Here is a 26738-nt window from a genome sequence, read left to right on the forward strand (position 1 = left end):
TTCTCAAGAATATGTCTAAGGTCAAAGTCTTTTCTTATACTTTTTAGACTTCTTATGACTAAGACTTTTATTGATAAAGTTTATAGGAATTTTTCCCCCAGTTGAAGGCAGAACTAGAGGATTGTGAAAGAAGAGTACCTCTTGAGATCCCTCCAGAAAACTGTTTCTTTCTGCAGAGAGATGAAGTACTTAGGGCAATGTCTAATGGAGGTGAGTTAATGGCAATAAAGGTCATTGTTTCTCCAAAATGAGTACAATTAGGAGCAGTCCCAGCCTCCAGTTGTTCAATGATCCAATTAAAGAGTAACTTGCATGCAAAAAATTTCATTGTTTGCCTTGATGTACTAATTGGCCTCACACTTCTATCTGTTCTCTTTTCTCTGTCTCATCAATGCTTGAAAATTGGTATTACACCTTAGAGAGTTTTCTGCTTTTTAAAATTCTCACTTATTTGTTCTATACACTTTGTAATGTAATTTGGATTATCTAAATAAAGATGTTTATAAATATGTGGAAATGCATATTGGTCAATGTTGTTCAGTCATTTTTACTCCTTTGTGACCACTGTATGAGGTTTTCATGGTGTGGAAAGGAATTTAGACTGACATTTTGTGGGGGAAGGGCCGAACTGGGAGTGGCAGTGGGGTCTTGGGACTAGCACTTCCTTCCTGCCGGGGTGGGACTGGCTTCCGGGTGTTGGAGGAGAGAAGAGCTTGTTCAACCTAGTCTGGAGTGGCATGTTCTTCTTGGTTCAGCTGGAAGATTCAGGCCCAGTGGCTTCTGAAGGTTAGACCTGTTCTTGTTTGCTTTCTATCTACTGCTAAGATTCTGAAGTATACAAAACTGGACTGATATAGAGGAGACGGAAGTGGGAAAACCCTCCGCCAGTCTCTAGGGCCTGGCCCTATACTCTGAAGCTAAGGAAAAACTCCAATTCCAACTGGATTATTAAACTTTATATTATTTGAATTCGCAGTCAGATAAGTGGACTATCTTTTCTGGTCATAGAGGGAGCTGAAAATCAGTTCAGTCATCAAGGCAATAAAAGACCTTATCAGACCCCTGCTGTTTCCTCTCAGCAGGGGGCATCTCCCTCCCTTGCCTCACCAGGCAGTATACCCTCTCTCTCCTTAACTCCTCATTACCCCATACAAACCTCCCATTATCCCCTGTTTTCCTATCTTCCTATTTCCTTTCCCAATAAATATTACAATGGCAAAGACACTGGACTAATTTGCCATTTATTTTTTTGAGTTCATTTTAAAGATGAGCAACTGAGGCAAGGAATTTTAAGTGCCTTCCCTATCATCACACATATAGTAAGTATCTGAGTCCAGATTTGAATTCAGGAAGATGATTTTTCCTGACTTGAGACTTGGTACTCAATTCACTGTGCCACCTAGCCATCTTGCTGTCCCATAATGGTCAAAAGTTATTAATATTTCCTCAACTTTATTTTGCATAACCATAGTAATAATAGTGATGATTTTTTCCAAATGTTTGATATCTGCCACTTTCCAGAATCTTGAGAATTATGACAGTAATATTCTCAAAATTGTGTTGCCTCCAATAATGATCAAACCTTTGTATATTTGGAGTAGCCAAATATATTTCTTATTTCTATTTTCTTTAGCGTCATTGCTATTTATCCCTATAGTACACTGGAAACAACTATTATATTACATTGCATATATGTTTTTTCACTATTTTAAAAGGTGAGTTTGAGGATTTTTTAAAATTACATGTATCTTATATTTTCTCTTGATTTTATGTTGATTTTGAAGTTTGTTCTAACCAATTCAATTATATATAGACCACATGTTTATAAACAATTCCCATATTTTGTATTTTTCATTTATTTATTAGTTGTCATAGCTAAATATCCATCATCTAGTGCCTGGGAGGGGAATAATAAGACACCAACTGCTTTTGATCAATTCAATTAATTACACCCTGAAAAATTGAAAAGTAGTGGGGGAAAACTAGCAAATAAGAAGATTGCAGTACTACAAGTGATATTTTAAAGACTGTGAAGGATAAAATGGGTACTATAGGATTAAAGAAAGGTAAAACAAAAGGCTAAATTTTGAGGAAAGTCTACAGTATAAAAATGTAGGCTATTGAACTTAACTAATTTTCTAAAATCTAGAAAAAGGAGTTGTGACCATAGAAAGTCATTCTAGGGTCAAGAAGAAAGGGTCATTATAGACCAACTTCTTTTCCTTTTGTGAAAGTTACTATTTTATTGGATCTGGGGAATGCTAGATATATAATTTATTAGTGATGAATTTGATAAAATGTCTCATACTTTTCTGCTAAGATGTTATCTAGATGGTTATATATTTAGGTTTATTTGAAACTGGCTTATTAGCCAGGTCCAAATTGTACTTATTGATATTTTGATTACATCTTGAAAGGAGGTATCTAACAGATTACCTCAAGGATTTCTGCTTGCCTCTCTACTCTTTAATATTTTTGGCACTTATTTGAATAAAGGTATAAGTATCTAAAATTTCATATTATATACATATGAATTAACACTGAAAAAGGACCCAAAAAGTCTTGATGAGCTAGGACGTTGCTATTATTCAATAAGATGATATTTAATGAGGGTAAAGTGCAATGTGGAGAGTCAATAATAGACAGCACTTTGGAAACAAGAGATGTGAAGATTGTAGGGGATGGCAAGCTCAGGGTGAATTATAAATATGATATGATGTACCTCCTCACCCCTGCTGGAAAAAAAAATAAGGCAATTTAGGCTGCATTAAGAGAAGCATAACCTCTTGGAATAAGGAGTGATTAGTCATGTATTTTTCCCTAGTTAGTACATATCTATAATATTACAGTCTGTATTACATACCAAATTTTTGGAAGAATATTACAATTAATGGCAGTGTTGAGAGATGAGTAACAGGATGATGAACGGATCAAAATTACATAATAATTAATAATAAAAAAGTAATGTGTATGTAGTGGTTTTAGGTTTCTAAAGCACATTACAAATATTATGTGATACAACACCACTGGGAGAAAGGTGCTATTACTATGCTCATTTTAAAGATTATGAAATTGAGGCAAACAGATTAAAATGCCCAGTCACATGTCTGTGAGGCTCAGTTTGATCTCTGGTTTTCCTATACCATAGAACCAGTTAAGAGAACTAGGAATATTTATTTAACCTGGAAATGAGAAGATGTAAAGAGAGGAGAAATGATTGCTTTATTCTAATATTTGGAAGGTCCTTATATGAAAGAAAGATTAAACTTTCTCTACTTGGCCTCAGAGAACAGAACAAAGTTGAAGAGTAAAATTTAGTCTTGAGAGGAAGAATATTCTACTAATTAGCACTATCTCAAAGTACAATAAGCTGCTTTGGGAAATAGTGAATTTTCACTCACTGAAGGACTTTTATCAAAAGCTCAATGACAACCCTTTTCAGCTATATTATAAAGGGAATTCTTGTGTATGTATCTCTTGGGTTAGATGAGGTCTTTTCCAGTTTTGATCATCTATGATGAATCTCATCTTTGGAAAATATGGTTGCTGGGTCTCTACTTGATATCAGTTTTCTTATTATTGAAACACTTAGACCCTTGTGGGACAAAGTAGATTATCATGAACTTATTAAAGTTTCAGGACAAAAGCCTGCTATTCTTCCATAAAAATTCTCTTAACTCTATATCTACTATATGTTAAGTGATTAACTTGATTGTAAAAACATCCCTATGTTTGCCAACAGATTGTGTCCCACATAGTAAAGCAAATAATGTTGTCTATTTGTAAATGAGCCAATATTATCTATTCAAGAGTTTACTGTATATTTGAAAATCTGTTACCATAAAAAAGAACTACATATCCCGAGAGCCCACTGACTTCCTGTCATTATGTACTTCCTATAGACAGAGTATAAAGGGAGCGGGCATTGAGGCTCTTCCTCTCTTTATTCTGTATGATGTAGAATCAGCAGTGATGGTGGTGAGTCTGGATTTTGAAAATGGCTAACTGGTCATGGGCACATGGTTTTCATTTTGTATCCTCTTTATTCCTTGCTTTCTATTGATCTTTAATAAATCTCCATAAAATATAATATTTTTTTTATAATTTGAGATATAAGTTTAATTTTTACATTACTTACCACAAGAAGCTTCATCTGATTGGTCAGGACAGTCAGATCTGAAATCACATTTCTGAATCTTTTCAATACAGTGCCCATTGGACCTACATACAAATTCATCATCTGTGCAGTTGTGGGGTGGAAGAGTTACAGGAATCAAGGTTCCTGATGGTGGTATAAAATTCTCTGGCAAATTTCCTGGAGAAGAAATAATAAAGGCATGTTAATTCAACAAATTTTCAGAGTTTTTAAAACTCAATTAAAATGCAATGAATAATGTTGATAATCAATACTCCAATGATAATTCTTGTTTTCAGAGGAAAAGAGATAATGTTCCTGTGGTTTGTACATCTGTTGTCACCTCAACACTGTTATCATTTGTAACCTTTTAGACAATAAATGGTTTAATCTCATCTATACCCTTCAACTGGGTCAAAAAATTCAAAGAATTTGATTAAATTCATAAATTCTGAACATTTTTGATGCAGACCTTCCATTTTATCAGTAGAGTGAACATTTAATAATGAACTCCTACTAATATAGACTGACATCTGCTCTGTATTTTATAGTTTTAGAGAATTAGCTGGGTCACTGAGAAGATAAATAACTTGCCAAAAGTAGCACAACCACTATTCCAAAAAGCAGCATTTGAATACAAGTCTTCTTATTTCCAAAAGTTAACTCTTTAGCCCCTATACCATCCTGACTCTTTTGTAGCAATTTGCATCATTACAGAGCTTAAATTCTAAAATAAAATACCAGTAAACTTGAAAGGGAGCTCTCAAAGTAATTTCTGATTTTAAGACATTGTTTAAAAGCTAAAATAACTGTGATTCTCTAACTACAGATTGAAAAGAATAATGATAAAAATAAAATGAAATGTAAAAGAAAAATGAATTAGATGGAAATGTTTTAGTGATAGCATATGTATAACCCAGTGAAATTGTTTGTTAATTCCTGGAGGGTGGAGATGCAAGAGGAGAGGGAGACAACATGAATCATGTAACCATGGAAAAAAAAATTGAATCAAAAATTTTAACAAGTAAAAGAAAAGAATAACAAAAGGTCATCTACTATTCCCTATTCACCCCCAATCTATGAAAGTAATTGTGAATATACCTTAATGATCTCCAAAATTTGAAAATATTTTCTTCTTGAAGAATGCTGATAAATTTCACAATCTCTCAAAGAAATCTGTTTTATGTTTTATTTTAGTGTTTGAAAGGAAATTCCAATGAAGGCCAGGTGGAAGAAAGTTAAATTTTCCTTTGTTAGTTGATAATTAAGACATTTTGGGAAAAAAAGAACACCTCCAATCTCACAACTATACAGAAATTATTTCAAAAATTCAATGCTGAGTCAATTTGGTAGAATCTGTAAAGTATTTAATATCATGTCAGGTTTCAGGGTTGGGATGTTTTATATGTCTCAAGTAAATGAGTAAAGAAATAGAATAATTTTTAAGGTGTACTAAAGAGTACTAAACAACAGTACTGAGTAAGCTGAAATATCCTTCTCTTGCCTAATCAGCTCAGGATGTTGGGAATCTAGAGAGACTGGAGTAATGGTCATGTTGCCGATGTGATGCTTGTGGTGGTACTGGTGGTGGTTAAGAGTGGTGGTGGTGGTGGTGGTGTATGTGTGTAAATAGGTGTATGTGTGTGTGTATATGTATATCCCTAACACATGTTTTAGAAACAGTACATGGCTACAATCAATAAACATGATCAGTAAGTTTCTATGAAATCTTCCTCAATCTGGAATGTCATTAAGAAGGTAACATTCTTTGGATGGGTTCAAAAGAATGTGAACCTAGAAATAATTACTCTGATTATACTTTTGTTTAACCTAAGATAGTAGAGGTTTGTTTGGCCTAGTTAGTTCAGAATGTTATCATCCATAGTTCTAATGGGACCAAAAGTACAATTTTTATCCCTATAAAAGTGAACAATTGTGGACTGAGAAAATTTCTTTAGACAAAGAATCCATTCCTAACTTAGCAGACTTTTTAACGTGTTTTCACTTTAAGGGATAATCTGAGAGCTTGAGGCAACTTTTCATGACTTCCAGCAAAAAAAAAAATCACCAAGCATATGACATATTTGATAGTGGGTCCAGTTGAACATCATATTTCAATCATTTTCTTCTATAAATATCTTGTAAAAATATTACAACCTTCATTCTGTATTCATGGAGACTGCCTGATGAACCCATAGTTTATTTTACTCCAATCTGTTTTCCCCACAGCTTCTACTCTACTCATATTAAAATAAATAAAATCAACCTTATTCAATCAAACCCCATATTCCTGAATAGAATTATTGACTTTAGTCATGTGCCTTTCTATATAACTGAATTAATAAACATTTTATATGTCTTTCTCCAGGAAACAGTGTAGAGCTATTTGCCACCACAGATTCTGCTTTAAGAAAAGAGATTCAAATTTAATACTCCAAATTTAAATTTTACTCAAAGGATTTCTTCTATCAGAAACTTTAACATATTTAAGTTTCAGAAAGTTGAAACTCTAAATGAATATGGCTCCCATGCAAAAACATATTCTGCTCCTATACTGCTGTCTTTTCAAGGTCTCTCATCTTAAAGTGCTCACACAAATGCCTTCTAAAGCTTTTTAAACTAGTTTTCAGTCAAGTAACACTGACATCCTTGTTCCTCACTTTATCTCTCAGCTCTGCATTTTCTCTAGCTGTCCCCCTGCCTGGAATGCTCTCACTCTTTATGTCTCCTCCAAGTTTCTCTAGTTTCATTCAAGTTCCCCCCCCAAAAAAATGCCAACTTCTATCAGAAGCCTTTCCTCACCACTTTTAGTTTTAGTGGCTTCCCTGAACTGATTATTTCCTATTTTTCTTATCTATAACTTTTTGTACATATTTGATTGTTGTATCTCCTATTAGACACTGAATACCTTAAGGGGAGGGACTATCTTTTGCCTTTTTGTTATCCACCACACTTAGCACAATCACTGCATATAATAAGTGTTTAATAAATGTTTACTGCCTAACTTATTTTAAAAGTCACCAATGGCTTCTTAGGTTTTCTTGAAACTGAGCTCCAAACCTCCTATTAAAGAAGACTTTCCTCTTCTCCACTGCTAATGCATTAATCTATTTACCTACTATTTCATCATCTATACTGACTCGATGTGTTAGAATCTGTAAAATATTTAATAACATATCAGATTTCAGGATTGGGATGTTTTAGATGTCTCAGAGAAATAAAGAGAATAAATTCTCTTGAGAAGCCTGAACAACAGTACTGGGTAAGCTGAAATATGCTCCTTTCAGCTAATCATCTCAAGATATGTTGGGAATTTGGGGAGGCTGAAGGAGTGATTGCAGTGCTTTCTATGTACATTCTGATTTGCATGCTCTTTCCCCTATTAAAATATGAGTTTCCTGTGTTTTGAAGTGACTTACATGTAAATAAACACCTATTGGTAAATTACTTAACATTCAATTTAGGGACTGTCCTAGCATTTGATACTGATTAACTATCCACTCCTTCTTAAGTCTTTCCATTTGTGTCTTATGTATCATTTCATTATTTGATATCTCAATTGCTCCTGGGATTACTCCGTTCCTTTTCTGTGTTCTATACCCTCTAACATTATTCTTAAGTTTCTTTTTCTCCACCTCTCTCAACAACCTAATTTGCCCCCATGAATGTAAATATCTCCTTTATAAGCATACTGAATGCTGGAATGATTGCCCACCTATCTTCTTTTCCCCAAACTATATGAATAGAGAGGAAGGGCTAAGATTTGAGGAGAAAGGAGAAGGAAGATAAGGGAAATAGGGTAAAAGCTATGAAATATGAGAGCAGAGAACAAAAAGAGAGAAAAAGAAGAGACAACTTTGTTTAGAGTTGTTTTTTTTTTCCCTATCTACCTGTCCTTTCCGCCCCAGTTACATCTTCAATAAAGTGAAGTGCTTGGACTAGTGGATCTCCTTTGCACCCTCCCAGAGCCCTTCAATCCATAAATTTATAATTTTTAAATTTTCCTCATGAAAACAATTCCTTATTTCTATTTAGGACAGAAATAGACTACAATCGTCCTTCGGTATATGGTAGTTCACTTCTCAGGGCTTCACTGTATTGAGGCTTTTATATATATATATATATATATATATATATATATATATATATATATATAAATTAAAAAAGAATAAAAGAAACTAAAGATCTTTTGTGGACAGACAGATGACAAATCCTCATTATGCAAATATAAAACTCAGACTGTCCTGGAGAGCCCAACAAATAAACTATATCTGTACTGTATCTAAAAAATAAATTAAAAAAAAAAGTATCTAGAGATCTAATTCTGTATCTCAGAGTTACACTTATCCCGACATACTATTGGTTGATGGAATAAAAGGTGACCAACCATAGTGCTGGGTTATGTGTTCTGGGTGCTATTTGGCTTAGTGACAGTAGATTATTGAGTGTGGGAAAGGTTTATAGGAAAGCAGGAAGGATTTGTAAAGCCTTAAAATAAATTTAAATGATAAAATAAATATAACGATGGTACTTCATGGATTTTTACCTATCATAGGGGTCTCTGGAACAGTGATAGGTGAGGGATCACTGCATTTCTATGGTCTCTACCAAGGAAGATTCCCATGGGTTTAAATTCCTCTGGGTTTTGAAGTTAGAAGATTAACTCCAAAGTGGATAAATTCATTTAGAAAACAATAAACCTTTGAGGTCTTTCTTGGCTCTGTTAGTTGTCACTACACTTTCCCTTCTCAAAATGCCAAAATATATATATATATATATATGTGTGTGTGTGTGTGTGTGTATTTAATTACATATTGTCTATCTCCCTCAGTTATCAGGTCCCCAGCACAAGGCAAACCCCTACAGACAACCGTGTTCTTGGTCACTAGCAGCACCTGGCAATCATGGTAAAATCTGCACCCTATACCCACAGCCCCAGTCCAGAAAAATCTTGTCGGGTAGTCTCAACTCCCACAACTCACCACAAGTGGGTAAGAAGCACACCTCCATAGGGAATGGCCCAGGAATACATCAGAAGACAGAAGAAGTCTGAGCCAGAAAACTTTTCTCCCTACAGGTCCATTCATACCCAGGATGCAGGTGTGGGGTATAATCTCTAGGGTGAGGTCTTGTTATATTAAGAGCCTTTTTCAAAGCTGTTCATCCATAGTTGGTATCCCTGACAATCAACTTTCACCTGAATCTCCAAGACTTTCCTGTTGCTTAAGCAGTAGCCTCTCCTCATTAACCATGGGCTAAATGCAAGTGGAAAAGGCATGGAAGACATGCCCTGGGGTCACAGAGGGGCATACTCCATGCCCAAGGACATTTTTCACATGCCCCACCCCTCTTCCCAGAAGCCCAATAAAGGTACATCCTCCCTCTTCTGTCTGGGGTAATGCAGCTTGAAGCTGCAGTTTGGGCACAGAATCTTGAAAAGATTTGCCAATGCTGGATATTGAGGGTGACTGAAAGGGATGTCTACTCTAAGCAAGCCATGAGGAAGGGGTTATGTTTACCAGGATTATAACATTATTGAGTAACCTTTTCATGCTAGTATGTAGCGTATTTCTTTTTGGTTAAGTATTAGAAGGTTTATAAATATACCTTTTTTATTCTAATCCTGATACTGAACCAGAGAACTATCCTGAGTCATGTGCAAAGATGGTAATAAAATCTTGAAAAGACTGCTGAGGCCCTTTGAGTGAATGAGTAAAAAGAATTGAAAAGGGATAGTCTTGTGCTCCATGCCCCTATGGAATTCCAAACATGACATTTAATAAAATGAGCATATATTCTCCCTTACCCACACACCTATTCATCTTCCTAGCTTCCTTAGTTTAGGCCTGTTGTTAACATCACTTTCTCCCTACTAACTCAGATTTAAAATCTCAAAATCGTCATTGATTTCTCTCCCTTATTTTCTCTCCATATCCAATCAGGTGTCAAATACTTCATTCTTATTTCCTCCTTTGTCTATTCACATTTCAGATCCTAGTTGAGACCTTAATTATATAACAATGTCAATAGTTTGAAAAAATTTAAATTTACACAATTACATTATATAAAACGATGATTGCCTTTTATTTAATATATTCTCAGATACACTGTGGCCCTCTATCATCTACTAAGCTTTCTATTATAATAAGAAAAGCAAAAACCTATTGACAAAGCAACTATTCATGAAACTATGCAATATTTCATTTCCATAGTCTCCCACTTTTCCAAGGGAAAGAATAAAAAAGGTTATTTCATCATCTCTTCCCCAGGACAAATTTCATCACAGCAATTCCACAGCACTTGACTCTCTTTATATCATCACCGTTATCCTCACAATTACCCTTTTGTAATGGCCTTCTTTCTGTTCCCTTGACTCCAGATTCTCCTTCATCAAATCCAACCTGCATGTTGTTGCCAGATTTATTTTCCTAGTTCAAAGCTTCTATGTATTTGTCCCTGCTGGTCCCTCCATCTGGAATCTGCTCACAATATTTGCTTGTTAATATTCTCTCTATCCTAAAGGGCCAGTTTAAATGTCACTGACTTGTTGAAGACATCCCAGTTCCCACAAGCTAGAAGTAATTATCCTCTCTGTTCTCCTAGTACCATGTTTGTGCCTATTTACTTTCATATTGACTTTCTCCTACCTTGTCTGGAATTATCTGTATGTGTCTTATCAAACCTACTGGACTATAAGTTCTCAGGTCCAGGACTTTGTATCTCCTTTAGCAAGTAGGACATTGTTTTACATAGAGAGAATAGCAATTGTACCTGTTGTGTTTTGGTTTGCTTTTTATAGAAGAACTCCCAAATGAGGAAACTCCCTCCGCTAAAGCAGACTGGAATTTTCTCTACAATTAGATTCCTAGGGAGTTGACTAGCAGATATGACATGCAAATTCAAAGAAAGGCAACCAAACATGATTTACTTTTTTGGCTAGAATATCATATGAGTCCTTTCGGACATACAATTGCCTTCACAAATTTGGTAGACATGGAATTTTTTAGACCATATTGTTTGGATGCTACAATCTGTCCAGTCTTACTCTTCATAATCCAGCATGCCGTTTTCTTGGCAAAGATACTGGAGTGGTTTACCATATCTAATCTAGTGGATTAAGGCAAACAGAAGTTAAGTGAATGGCCCAGGGCCACATAGCTAGTAAATGCCTGAGGCTAGACTTGAACTTAGGTCTTCTAGACACCAGGACCAGCACTCTGCCATCTGAGACATCTAGCTGTTTCTTGGATGGTACAATAGATTCTGGTTTTGTCATCTTTCCTAGACATTCTATTATGTCCACTATTATGTTCAAGCTTTATTTTTTGAATGTGTATACATTTATATACCACTGGTTTCTTTATTATACACTTAAAATTAAATAAAACAGCTTCTGTGGTCTCTTCTAATTCTACGTCTTTGATTCTATGCTCTTACTTACAAGTTTTTTGCCTTGGTGCCTATTAACTCTCTGTTTATTGAGTGATTGATAATTATGATAAAGATATCCTGCCACACTTGGACACCCAAGCCAAACAGGTTTTTATTCCTCATGTAAATGCTAATATTTAGGAAGGCCTATTTTGTTGAAAAAGTTATTCTTTGGGTTCCATTATAATGCATTTACTTATTTGTTAATATATACAACATAGCATAAGTCCCTTTTGACACACTACTGCCTTAAGAAATGGCAGACATGGAATTTTTCAGCTCATACTGTTTGGATGGCATAACAGGCTCTGATGTCTATCCTCTTTCCAAACATTCAGTCATGGACACTAATTCCAGGTGAGTCCAGCTCAACTGAACTGCCTTTAAACTATAATGTGAATATTTTAATGGTCAATCTCTATTTTTGACATGGGTCTTTGACATAAGTAAAACGATGAAAAGCATTTTCTTTTTTTTTTTTTAATTGTTTTTTCCAATTTCATGTAAAACAATGTTTAATGTTCATTATTTTTTTTTTTGGAGCTCTTTCTTTTTTTTTTTTTAATATATTTTATTTGATCATTTCCAAGCATTATTTGTTAAAGACATAGATCATTTTCTTTTTCCTCCCCCCACCCCCCATAGCCGACGCGTAAGTCCACTGGGCATTAGATGTTTTCTTGATTTGAACCCATTGCTTTGTTGATAGTATTTGCATTAGAGTGTTCATTTAAAGTCTATCCTCTGTCATGTCCCCTCAACCTCTGTATTCAGGCAGTTGCTTTTTCTCGGTGTTTCCACTCCCATAGTTTATCCTTTGCTTATGAATGGTGTTTTTTTTCTCCTGGATCCCTGAAAGTTGTTCAGGGACATTACACCGCCCCTAATGGAGAAGTCCATTACGTTCGATTATACCACAGTGTATTAGTCTCTGTGTACAATGTTCTCCTGGTTCTGCTCCTCTCGCTCTGCATCACTTCCTGGAGGTTGTTCCAGTCTCCATGGAACTTCTCCACTTTATTATTCCTTTGAGCACAATAGTATTCCATCACCAACATATACCACAGTTTGTTCAGCCATTCCCCAATTGATGGGCATCCCCTCGTTTTCCAGTTTTGGGCCACCACAAAGAGCGCAGCTATGAATATTTTTGTACAAGTCTTTGTGTCCATTATCTCTTTGGGGTACAGACCCAGCAGTGCTATGGCTGGGTCAAAGGGTAGATATTCTTTTGTCACCCTTTGGGCATAGTTCCAAATTGCCCTCCAGAATGGTTGGATCAGTTCACAACTCCACCAGCAATGAATTAATGTCCCTACTTTGCCACATCCCCTCCAGCATTCATTACTTTCCTTTGCTGTTATGTTAGCCAATCTGCTAGGTGTGAGGTGATACCTCAGAGTTGTTTTGATTTGCATCTCTCTGATTATAAGAGATGTAGAACACTTCTTCATGTGCTTGTTAATAGTTTTGATTTCTTTATCTGAGAACTGCCTATCCATTTCCCTTGCCCATTTATCAATTGGAGAATGGCTTGATTTTTTGTACAATTGATTTAGCTCATTATAAATATGAGTAATTAAACCTTTGTCAGAGGTTTCTATGAAGATTTTTTCCCAATTTGTTGTTTCCCTTCTGATTTTAGTTATATTGGTTTTGTTTGTACAAAAGCTTTTTAGTTTGATGTAGTCAAAATTATTTATTTTAGATTTTGTGATTCTTTCTATATCTTGCTTGGTTTTAAAGCCTTTCCCCTCCCAAAGGTCTGACATGTATACTATTCTGTGTTTACCCAATTTACTTATGGTTTCCTTCTTTATGTTTAAGTCACTCACCCATTTTGAATTTATCTTGGTGTAGGGTGTGAGGTGTTGATCTATTCCTAGTCTCTCCCACACTGTCTTCCAATTTTCCCAGCAGTTTTTATCGAATAGTGGATTTTTGTCCCAAAAGCTGGGATCTTTGGGTTTATCGTATACTGTCTTGCTGAGGTCGTTTTCCCCCAGTCTATTCCACTGATCTTCCTTTCTGTTTCTTAGCCAGTACCAAATTGTTTTGATGACTGCTGCTTTGTAATATAGTTTGAGGTCTGGGACTGCAAGGCCCCCATCATATGTGTTTTTTTTCATTATTTCCCTGGATATCCTTGATCTTTTGTTCTTCCAAATGAACTTTGTTATGGTTTTTTCTAAATCAGTGAAGAAGTATTTTGGTAGTTCAATGGGTATGGCACTAAATAGATAAATAAGTTTGGGTAGGATGGTCATTTTTATTATATTGGCTCGTCCTATCCATGAGCAGTTAATGTTTTTCCAATTGTTCAAGTCTAGTTTTAGTTGTGTGGCGAGTGTTTTGTAGTTGTGTTCATATAGTTCCTGTATTTGTCTTGGGAGATAGATTCCTAGGTATTTTATTTTGTCTAAGGTGATTTTGAATGGGATTTCTCTTTCTAGTTCTTGCTGCTGAGCTGTGTTGGAGATATATAGAAAAGCTGATGATTTATGTGGGTTTATTTTGTATCCTGCAACTTTGCTAAAGTTGTTGATTATTTCAATTAGCTTTTTGGTTGAATCTCTAGGATTCTTTAAGTAGACCATCATGTCATCCGCAAAGAGTGATAACTTGGTCTCCTCCTTGCCTATTCTGATACCTTCAATTTCTTTATCTTCTCTAATTGCTACTGCTAGTGTTTCTAGTACAATGTTAAATAGTAGAGGTGATAATGGGCATCCTTGTTTCACTCCTGATCTTATTGGGAATGCATCTAGTTTATCCCCATTGCAGATGATATTAGCTGTTGGTTTTAGATATATACTGTTTATTATTTTTAGGAATGACCCTTCTATTCCTATGCTTTCTAGTGTTTTTAATAGGAATGGGTGTTGTATTTTATCAAAGGCTTTTTCTGCATCTATTGAGATAATCATGTGGTTCTTGCTAGTTTGCTTGTTGACGTGGTCAATTATGTGGATGGTTTTCCTAATGTTGAACCAGCCCTGCATCCCTGGTATGAATCCTACTTGATCATGGTGAATGATCCTTCTGATCACTTGCTGGAGTCTTTTTGCTAGTATCCTATTTAAAATTTTTGCATCTATATTCATTAGGGAGATTGGTCTATAGTTTTCTTTCTCTGTTTTTGACCTGCCTGGTTTTGGAATCAGTACCATGTTTGTGTCGTAAAAGGAGTTTGGTAGAACTCCCTCTTTGCTTATTATGTCAAATAGTTTGTATAGTATTGGGGTTAACTGTTCTCTGAATGTTTGATAGAATTCACAGGTGAATCCATCAGGCCCTGGGGATTTTTTCTTAGGAAGTTCTTTGATGGCTTGATGGATTTCAATTTCTGATATGGGATTATTTAAGAATTCTATTTCCTCTTCTGTTAGTCTAGGCAGTTTGTATTTTTGTATATATTCATCCATTTCTCCTAAATTGGTGTATTTATTGCCATATAATTGGGCAAAGTAATTTCTAATGATTGCCTTAATTTCCTCCTCATTGGAGGTGCTGTCCCCCTTTTCATCTTTAATGCTGTGAATTTGCTTTTCTTCCTTCCTTTTTTTAATTAGATTGACCAGTACTTTGTCTATTTTGTTTGTTTTTTCAAAGTACCAGCTTCTTGTCTTATTTATTAAATCAATAGTTCTATCACTTTCGATTTTATTAATTTCTCCCTTAATTTTTAGGATTTCTAATTTGGTTTTCTGCTGGGGGTTTTTAATTTGATCGCTTTCGAGTTTTTTCAATTGCATTTCCAATTGATTGATCTCTGCTCTCCATAGTTTGTTAATATGAGCTTTCAGGGATATGAATTTGCCTCTGATTACCGCTTTGGCTGCATCCCAAAAGGTTTGAAAGGATGTTTCGCCATTGTCATTTTCCTTGATGAAATTATTAATTGTTTCTATGATTTCTTCTTTAGCTAAACGGTTTTGGAGTATCATATTGTTTAATTTCCAATTGGTTTTAGATTTGGTTTTCCATGTACCATTACTAATCATTATTTTTATTGCCTTGTGATCTGAGAAGGCTGCATTCATTATTTCTGCTTTTTTGCATTTGTGTGCTATGTTTCTGTGACCTAATGTATGGTCAATTTTTGTGAATGTGCCATGTGGTGCTGAGAAGAAGGTGTATTCCTTTTTATCCCTATTTATTTTTCTCCATATGTCTATTAATTCTAATTTTTCTAAGATTTCATTCACTTCTTTTACCTCTTTCTTATTTATTTTTTGATTTGATTTATCTAAATTTGATAATGGTTGGTTTAAGTCTCCCACTAGTATGGTTTTATTGTCTATTTCTTCCTTCAATTCTCCTAGTTTCTCCATTAGAAATTTGGGTGCTATATTATTTGGTGCATACATGTTGATTAATGATATTTCCTCATTGTCTAGAGTCCCTTTTAACAAAATATAATTACCTTCCCTATCCCTTTTGATCAGGTCTATTTTTGCATTGGCTTTATCAGATATCATGATTACCACTCCTGCCTTCTTTCTATCAGTTGAGGCCCAGAAGGTCTTACTCCATCCTTTAATTCTGACCTTGTGGGTGTCAACCCGCCTCATGTGTGTTTCTTGAAGACAACATATGGTAGGGTTTTGGATTCTAATCCATTCTGCTATTCGCCTACGTTTTATGGGTGAGTTCATCCCATTCACGTTCAAAGTTATGATTGTCATTTGTGGACTCCCTGGCATTTTGATTGCCTTCCCTAATTCTAACCTTTTCTTCTTCGGCTCTACCTTTTAGTCCAGTGATTTACTTTGAATCAGTCCCCCTTGTCCCCTCCCTTGATGTTTCCCTTTTTAGTCCCTCCCTTTTTGTTCCCTCCCCCTCCCCCCTCTCTTTCCCTCCCTTTTTGTTCTCCCTCTCCCCCTCCCCCCCTTGGTTTTCCCTTCTCCTTACCCTTGTTGGGTAAGATAGAATTCAAGATCCCAATGGATCTGGATGTTTTTCCCTCTCAGAGTTGATTTCCCTGAGATTGAGGTTTAAGTAACCCCCCCCCCCTCTCTTCCTCTCCTTCTTATAGGAGTTTTCTTCCCCTCCCCTTCCCCTGTGAATCTTTGTGTGAGAACCATTATTCTATTTGGTCTTTCTTTACCCCCTATTTATACATTACATTTTCCCCACATATTAGTATACATAGGTTGATATAAATGTAGTCCTTATAGAAGAGAGTTTGAGTAAAAGAAGAAGATAACATTTTTCCCCTTTCCTTAATATTTACCTTTTCAGGTATTCCTTGCTCTTTGATTTTCGGTATCAAACTTTCCACAGAGCTCTGGTCTTTTCTTTGCAAAAAGTTGGAAGTCTTCTATTTTGTTGAATGCCCATACTTTCCCTTGGAAGTATATAGTCAGTTTTGGTGGGTAGCTGATTCTTGGTTGGAGACCCAGCTCTCTTGCCTTTCTGAAGATCATGTTCCATGCCTTACGATCATTCAGAGTAGCACTTGCAAGGTCTTGTGTGACCCTGATTGGCATTCCTTTATATCTAAATTGTCTTTTTCTGGCTTCCTGTAGGATTTTTTCTTTTGTTTGATAGCTTTGGAATTTGGCAATTACATTCCTGGGAGTTGTCTTTTGGGGGTTTAGTGTAGAAGGTGTTCTGTGAGCTCTGTCAGTGGATGTATTGCCCACTTGTTCTAGAATCTCTGGGCAATTTTCTTTGATTATATCTTGTATCACCATGTCCAGTTTGGTGTTTATTTCTGGCTTTTCTGGGAGTCCAATTATTCTTAAATTTTCTCTTCTCCCCCTGTTTTCCAGATCTATCACCTTGTCGGTGAGATATTTTATGTTCTCTTCTAATTTCTTGGTGTTTTGGCTTTGCTTTATTAGTTCTTGCTTTAAAGCCTGGTTTTCTTTTACAGTTTGGTCAAACTGGTTTTGTAGATGCGTGAATTTCTTTTGCATCATTTCCCACTTTTCCTCCCAGAGGGCTTCCATCTTTTTGGTCCTTTCTGATTCAGATTCTTCATGGGTTTGTGGAGAGTTTCTATTTCCTTTGGAAGATTTTGGAGAATTTTCTTGTATATCTTCTTCTATCTGCTCTGTATTTTGTATTTTGGCTCCATAGAATGTGTCCAGAGTCGCCCCTTTCTTCTTATTTTTCTTGGTATTTTGGGGCTTCGGTGCTTCTGTGGAGTTTGTCATCTCTGAACGTGGAGGATTGGCTTTTCTTGTCTTTGTCTGGTGATCAGAGGCTTTAGTCCTGGGCAGATGTTGGTTCTATGAGCGTTCCCTGGGTTAAACTGAATATGCCTCACTGGAACTGGAATGGAAGGGTCGGACCACGAGGCCACACTCTCCCCCTGGCTCGATTTCCGGAAGTTGCCTTCAGAATCGCTGGCCGTGAGGCTGTTTCGTCGGCCTGCGGGGGGATGGGCTGCCGCTTCCCCAAGCTCCGAGAGCACAGACTTTCACTGAGACTTGGATAGCAGGATCCAGCCCGTGAGGTTGTCTTGCCCGCCCTGAGGGTTGCTGTTGTTTTGACCAGCTCTCTGCAGCGGAGGCCCCAGGCAGTAACTTTCACCCGGACTGGGACTTGGGTAGAAGACCCTGAGGGTTGTTGTTCCTCAGACCCTGCTCTCTGAGCCCGGCACGGCTGCCGCTTCCGGGAGCCTTGGACTCTGCGCTCCTACCCCTGAGGTCCGAGGGATCTCGGGTTCTGGCTTTCAAGGGGAGCCGTACCTTTTGAACCGGGTCCAGGTCCAGGAGGAGGGTTCCCAGGGTCTGTGCTGTTGATCGTTTTGAATTTCGGCGCCCCAGGAGCTTCTAGTTTGAGATCGGTCGGGAAGGGTTTTCCGGAGATCTGAACTTCAGCTTTCTCTAAGCCGCCATCTTCGAAAAGCATTTTCATTGTGATCTTTGAATATGGTAACTAGGCTAGCTGTCTCTTCCCATTTCCTGTTTTATTTTTGAACATTAGAAACAAAATAAAAATTCTGACTTGTGGTGATGTCAAGTGGAAGGCTTTTACTTTACATACCTAACCACTTTCAAAATTTGTGGTAGAGTAGCCTGAAAAGAAGCCAACAATGTTTTATACAAATTAAAACTGAACTTTTGGATTCTTCCTCCTTCTCTGTAGTCCCATTAATATTCTAAACTTATTCCCATTTCCCCCATGTTCCTGCCATTATGTTGATATTTAGTATTTCTCAGGAGGCCTTTACACCCCATAGCAAAAATCAGAGGGAAGAAGAATTTTAATATGCTATGTATTAAAATAGTTCTTCATCATCCTGGGAAAGGCAGAAAGAATACTAAATAGCTTACTACTAAAAGAGTACTCCTCAAAAACCAAAGCTCTCAACCCTTCTCCTCATCATTTTTCAGCTTACTTTTACTAAAATGAACCTATTCTGAAAAAATGGGAAAAACAGTAAAAGCCTGAAAAACGTTACGTGACATAAAGTGATTAGTGATAAGTAACTGAGGCTAGATTTGAACTCAGGCTTGACTGTTTTCAGTTTTATCCTTTTATCTACCTAATTGTCTCTACTATAAAATTCTAGAATACTAATAATGACCATCTGCTCCCACCCTATAAAAATACAACTCCAGAAAAACTGATAATAGGAAGTCAAATATGATAGCCAATGCAAAGAAGAAGCTCATGATTCACAGTGCCCTTTAAGAGCTAATTTTATTGTTTATCTGAAAGACCTTTTGCTTCATCTTCCTTTCAGAATAGATTTAAACCTAAAGCCATTTTTGTCAAGGAAACAATTAAGTAAAGTGGGTGAAAAGTTCAAAAGAAGCTGAATCACAATTGAAGGCTGAGTAGAAATTAAATTAGAAACAAGAGCAGGTTCGAGAATGAATCTGGGCTATCAGAGAAAGACATTCTGGGACAAAGTGTACCATGTCAAACATGGGGTGAATAAGAGGACAGCAGAATATCAGCAGACATATAAGCAACCTGCTGGTTATTTTTTAAAAGGAGATATAAGCAGATTTTGTCCTTATATAGTAGATAATATTACATCTTATTTTCTAATTGGGCAAAAGTCAGCTTAAGTAAACTGAGGCATAGAAAGGGGGAGTATACAAGTAAGAACATGACAAATGGGTTCTCAGCTTATGGAGGAAGCTAGAACAGTTCTGGCTCATGAGAACATGGGGATAGCATGTCTATGCTGCCATGCTCACTGTTTCCATAACACCAATGAAGAAAGGTTGAATATCCCCATGAAGGTCCCACTAAGCTTTGTTTTCCTTTGAACCTAATGGGACATTTGCATCAATTCCTCCATAAAACCTATAGTTTCCATGGGTTATGCAATTTCAAAACAAAGTTTCTTTTGTTATGGAGCCAACACAAAAACCACATGGAAAAAAAATTCCATGTTTTCTTCCAAAATTCTGAACAGAACCCTGAGGCTGTACGCCTGCAGTTGATTTTCACATCTCTACCCCTGACTGACTGTTCTCTGGCTCCATGTTTGAAATACTGGTGGAAAAGGGTTGACAGGAAAATTAGGAACAACAATGGCAAAATATGGAAGAGAAGAAACCTCTCTCGGTGTTTTCCTCCCATACATTTCTAGTCACAACTCTTCCTTTTTACTTTCTGGTCTAGAATGCCATGACCTCTGTGGGTAATTACCAAAGTTCCATTAAGGAAAATCAGAGCCATTATGATAGTTAGAAATGGTGCCAGGGAATGGGGAAAGAAGAAAGGAATGGCAGCCAAAGTGTCTTGCCCTTCTTTCATTTTCTAATACCTATGACCAAAGAGTAACATCAAATTGAAGCCGTGGGTCAAAACAAAAATGCCAACTTATCTTTTCACTTCAATTATTTATTTGCCATAGTGTGACAAGGAAATCACTTTTAAAAGACTGATATATATTAATTTAAGATCTCCAAGGAATTCAGCTATGTAATTCCTAAATGAAAACTCAAGTCAGCTGTCAACCTTTTATAGAGTTTAATTACAGACAGGAGGAAGAAAGGAATTAGAGATAGAGAGAGAGAGGGAGAAAGAAAGGCGAGAGAAGGGAATAGGGCTTAAATACCCCTTCTGTTTAGGCTGGGCCTAAAGGCCCAAGCCCTTAGATAGCTGGGTCAAAGAAAGGAGATCAGTCCCTATTACTCACGGGACCAAAATGGAGAAACAGTCTCAGAGGCCTCCACCTCCAGCTTCCTTCAGAGCAAGCTTCTCAGAGCACCTCTCCAACCACCCAGAGCCAAAACTCTCCAACCCTCCTCAGTCCTCAGACCCCTCTATCTTTAAGGAAACCATCCAAGTTCCCTCCCCTCAGTTCTCACATCTACCAATCACTGTCCATCAATTTCCCTGTGCCAATGGTGGCTCTAGCTTAACCCAGGACTGCCCAGAGGTCTGTGGCTTTGCACATGTCTGTTGGAGGTCATATTCTCAAATAATTAAATTTTGATCTATGCTGCAGCCCTTCCTAAATCCTGTTAGGACTGAGTGGGGTGGAAATTGTATTTTCCAAGACCTGATTCTGTCATTCCAAGTATCTCTATTGTATCAATTCTAAAATCAATCATGACTCAAAGAAATTCCTGTTCTGTGCTTAAGCATAGGTCAAAGCCCTTTCCATTGTTCAGCAAAAGGTTTCTGTCCTAAAGTAATCTTAAGAAGGGAGGAGAAGGAACCTCCCATGCCAATGGGGTTCACATTCCAATAGACTATCAGTAAGAAATTTTCCAAGTATGAAATTTCCCAATGGTGAAATTTCCAACATTTATAAGTCTAAGAAATTTTAAGGTTTACAATAGGTTTACCATGAATAGCAAACAGATATATTTCCATAGCTTGCACTGTTCAAGTTCTAGTTCTTGTAGTCAGCAATAGGCCCAAGAACCCAATCACTGAACGTCTATACTTCAGAACAGGAAGGAACTTCAAAGGTCACCCTTCAAAGGTTTTCCCTACCTCTAGGCCTCATTATTTGTCCACAGCCACCTTAAGACAAGTTAGGCAAGTCCTCATACTGCCAAGTCCTAAAGCAAAGCTTTCAGGAGAAGCAGGTCATTGTGCTCTTAGCCTTTCTCTGCTTCCCAAAGCAGGCATGCATAATACATTTCATTACCAAGAGCACCTTGGGAATTTTTTTTTTCATTTTCTTAAGATGAATGTTTATTGAATACTCAGCCATAAAGAATGTTATTCATATTCATCAAATAAATGAGAGAAATGAAAACAACCAAATTTATTGTTTTAATTTATAACTAAACTCTACCTGAAAATATAAATCCATAAAAATTGTACCCGAAATGCCAATATTTTTGAGACATTTGTGTAATCCTGGATACATCTGGCCAACTATAAGCTTCTAAGAAAATATTTTAAAATTTTTGAATGAAGTTACTACAAATGCTAATTCCTGATTGCCTTGGGGACAAAACTGCAAAATAAGATGGTCTGCAGTGTATATTGAAATGAGTTAATAATAAAATTGGAATTCTGTAAATACAAAATTTTAATACTTCACAATAAGTTGGTCTATCACCAAATCTGTAGGTATATATTTCATTTTTTATTCCATCATTTTTATGTCATCCAAGATTTTAATACTTCACAATATGTTGTTCTATCATCACACTTGTAGGTATAAGTTTAATCTTTTATGCTGTCTTTTTGATGTCATCCAAGATATTAAAATATCCTACCTATTTTTCCATTTAAGCAGAGGGAAGTGTTTTGGGGGCTTTGAGTGGGATATCACAATTTATTTCACATTGCAAATGAGGAAAATGCTGAAAAGATTTTCTCCCTAGTAAAAAACCATAATTAAGGATTTTATGCATTCCTCCTTTTAAACTTTATTTTCCACTTACATGTTGATATAACTTTTTTAAACCCTTACTGTCCATCTTAGAATCAATACTGTGTATTGGTTCCAAGGCAGAAGAACAGTAAGGGGTAGGGCAATTGGGGTTAAGTGACTTGCCCAGGATCACACAGCTAGGAAATGTCTGAGGCCAGATTTGAACCTAGGACCTCCCATCTCTAGGCCTGGTTCTCAATCCACTGAGAAACCCAGATGGCCCTGATACAACTTTTAATAATAACTTTCTTACACTACGCAATCAATGTTCTCTCCTTTTTTCCACCCAGTCTCCCTCCCCAAGAAGACAGCCAATATGATATAGGTTTTACATATGTTATCATAGAGTACATATTTCCATGTTCCTCATGTTGTGAAACAAGGGGCCTATTGCTTACACTAGACAAAATTCATTGAGGAAATACAGTGAAGAATGGCATGCTTCAGACTCTCATCAGTGCCTTCTGACAGTGGATAGCTTTTTTCATCATGAATCCCTTGGATTTATCTTAGATCCTTGCTTTGTTGGTAATAGTTGTCATTCATAGTTAATCATCATACACTACTATTGTTACTATGTACAATATTCTTGTTCTGCTCACTGCAATTTGCATCACTTCATTTAAGTCTTTACAAGTTTTTTTGATCAATGTGTTTGTCATTTCTTATGACACAATAGTATCCCATTACAATCTTACCACAACTTATTCAGACATTCCCCAATTAATGGACATCCCTTCAGTCCTTAGCCACCACAGAAAGATACATGAGATAGCAAGACAGAGATGGATAGATAGATATACAGATGAATAAATAAAATATGATATATATGACATATGATATATATATGACAGGATATGATGTAGATATAGATATTTTTATAAGCTAAGCATCCCTTTTGCCCGGAAAAATTCCTCTGCTATTTATAATTCTATTGGAAAAAGTCAAAATTATATGCCTCTGGGGCAGTATGGTTATTTCTGAGCACATATATATATATATGCATATACATATATACATGTATATGTGTGTGTCTGTATCTGTGACAGATGCATGTATTGCATATATTGTAATAGATGAGGAAATGGAGCCACCCACTATGTTTACATTGAGGCTAGAGAGTGAGAGATGGAATGGAGCAAGAAGGTGGAGAGGGGGTATAGATTGTTGCTCCCTTCTCTATTCTTAGTGAAACCAGCACTAGTTGTTTTCAGAATTACAGAGTATATCCCTTCAGAGACTGGGTTGAATGTAAAGTCAAGGACTGAAACTGATTCTTCTTCCTTCAAGAGAAAGTAGATCTCTTCTCCCCAACCTTCAAGGTCTCTCCTCCTGGATATTATGAGGCAGGCACTTTATCTAAGGAATAGCTATTTATTCTAAAGGGACACACACAAAATAGAGTAAATAGGATTGTTGGGTAAGGAAATGGGAAGTGGGAAATAGGAGATCCCTAAGGGCTAACAGCTGACCCCCTTCCCAAATACTAGGTCAGTTGTGAGAGTTGCCTTGTCTTCTATCTACCCTGGTTGTAGTATAAAGTTCAAGGACAAACTTTAGGGGATGGAGAGGAAAGTCTTCTTTCGGTGGATGGCTTTATAATAAAAGTTCTATCCATTCCTTTTCTCATCAGCTGGATAGAAGGGGTTTTGGGTTGACAGAGAGATGGCCAATGTTCAGAAGATTCTTTGCCTCAGAGATTTCTCTTAGGCCAACCACCCTTGAGGAGTTCCCCAAGAGAAGTGAAGTAAGTTCTTTGAATCTTCTCAGCTCTTCTGTTCTTTCCCAGAATTCTCTGTCTTCTCTTGTTCCTTCCCACTTGGGTTGCTTTTCTTGCATGTTGAATCTGATTTTCCTCTCTTACTATATATATACATATATATATATATATATATATGTATATATATAATAAATAAAAATAATAGTATAATAATAAATATATATGTATATATGTATATATATACATACACACATTATGAAGATATATTGAACTATACTATCCTTGAACTATCATGCTTCAGACTTGAAAAGAACCTCAACTTTACCGAAACAAGCATCCATTCTACATCATACAAAGAATTAATAATTCATTATGTATTCTTGTTTAAAGGCAAATACACACACAAAGATAAATATGTTGTGGTTTGGTCCTTTAGGTTTTGTCTTATTCTTTGTGATCCCTTTTGGGATTTTCTTTGCAAAGATACTAGAGTGGTTTGCCATTTCCTTGTCAAGCTCATTTTATAAATGAGGAATCTCAGGCAAATAGGACTTGTCCAGGGACACACAGCTAGTAAATATCTGAGATCAGATTTGACTTCAAGTCTTCCTGATTCTAGACCCAGGACTCTATCCACTTTACTGCCCTATTGTGCACGTGCACACACACATGGGTATATGGATGTTTGCATGTATAATAGTCAGAAATAACAACATATGCAATATTTAAGCATGCATTGTATATATGTGTTTGAGTGTATACATTTATATGGGTGGATTGCTGTATCTATGTTATGAAACAAAGGTTTCTAATTTTAATGTTTTCCTCCTACAAGAGAAAATTTCTGATTCTCCCATCTGTTTGGACTCTCTCTTCCATAAAATAACTTTGAATTATTTTGTATAAATTTTATCGGAACTTCTTTGTGTATATTTCCCCAAAGAATGTAAGGTCAATGAGAGCAGGAACTATTTCATTATATCCCCAAGGGCTAGCACACTTGCTTAAACCTAGTGGATAGTTAGTAAATGCTCATTGTTCTCATGGTCATAAACAACCATTGCAATTAGAAGGATCTAAGTAAAGTAAACTTTGGTCCAAAGACAATAACAAAAACAATTAGAATGCATATGCATAGTGCTTTATGATGTAGAATGTACTTTAAAGAAACAAACAACCCTATGAGGTGAGGTTAGAAGTTTTACTATTCCTTCTTGATGAGTAAGGAAAGCAAGGCCCAGAGAGGCTGGGATTTATTTGGCCATTCATAATAAAATTCTGAGCCTCGTTCTCTTGGATGTAAATCAATGGAAAATAACACAGTACTATAGAGAACCTGAGAAAGAGGTAGGGTTAACAAAGAAAATACAAAAAATAAGTTTCAGTTTTTTGGTCACATTTTTAACAAAATGTCTTCCTCTTCCCTCTCTCCAAGAAGAAAATAAAAACAAAAAACCCTAGGTTTTCTAATGCCAATAAACTGACATGATAAATCTTTTCTCTTACCAGGGTAGAGGGCACAGTCCATAAATGACAAGTCATCAATTGCAATGTCACCCGTGAAGCCATCTCCAACGGAAGCCTCCACTAAGATCTGAGGAAGCAATAAGCACAAACAGTTGGAGCACTGAAGGAATGGGCATACTATTAAAATGTTAAGCCTGAATTGCTACTCGAGATATTTGGTAGGCTACATATTTCTAAATCAGCCTTAAGACTTTTCTCCCATCTATGCTTTATTCAGTGACACTTTTTAAAAATGGCTAATCATTATTATATCTCTCCCACATTCACATTAATCACAGTCAGCTCCTATGACATTTATGGGGCATAGAAGAGCTACAATTCCATGGAAATTTTAGTAAAATATAAAATGCTGATAAAATGCCTATTGGAAATGGCAGGTTGTGATTAGTTTTGAGATTTAGTATAATAACATTAATCAAGATGAATTATTTTAATACTTATGCAAATGTGTTGCACTTAATAGGCATTCCACTGAAATCTGATAATATGGCACTCATGGACCACTACAGTCAATTTAAGATATGCAACATTTTCCCCCATATCTAACCAATTTTGTCTAAAGAAGGTTTCATGGCATCCATCCCTTCCAAAAGAGACAATAACAAAGAATTTTTTAAAACATAAAAAAGTAAGATAAGGATGGGGGCCTAGCAGTACACATCTTAAACTGTTCTATAAAGCAGTGGTTATCAAAACAATATGATACCAGCTAGGAAACAGAAGGGAGGATCAGTGGAATAGACTTGGATTAAATTATCTCAGCACGCTAATGTTCGATAAACCCAAGGATCCCAGCTCTGGGGACAAAAACACATTATTTGACAAAAACTGCAGGAAAATTGGAGAACAGTATGGGGAAAATTAAGTTTAGATCAACATCTTGCACCCTATACCAAGATAAATTCAAAATGGGTAAATGACTTAAATATAAAGAAGAAATGTATAAGTAAATTCAGTAAACATAATATACCTGTCAGATCTGTGGGAAAAGAGGGAATTTATGAGCAAGTAAGAGATATAGAACATTAAAAAATATAAAACAAATGGTTTTGATTATATCAAATTTAAAAAGTTTTCTACAAACAAAATCAATGCAAAGAAAATTAGAA

General features: G+C 36.2%; 1 protein-coding gene across 1 annotated transcript in view; it reads right to left on the reverse strand.

Moving 5' to 3' along the window:
- MALRD1 (MAM and LDL receptor class A domain containing 1) overlaps nt 1–26738 on the reverse strand; it is a 1015998-nt gene that overhangs the window by 711741 nt on the left and 277519 nt on the right. Inside the window, exons 20-21 of the mRNA XM_007504899.2 lie at nt 25609–25696; nt 4139–4315 (exon numbers count right to left, since the gene is read on the reverse strand). Of these exons, the coding sequence (XP_007504961.2) occupies nt 4139–4315; nt 25609–25696 (265 nt within the window). The remainder of the gene's footprint in view (nt 1–4138; nt 4316–25608; nt 25697–26738) is intronic.

The sequence above is a fragment of the Monodelphis domestica genome, chromosome 5 (assembly GCF_027887165.1).
Source record: "Monodelphis domestica isolate mMonDom1 chromosome 5, mMonDom1.pri, whole genome shotgun sequence".
NCBI classification, from domain to species: Eukaryota; Metazoa; Chordata; class Mammalia; order Didelphimorphia; family Didelphidae; genus Monodelphis; species Monodelphis domestica.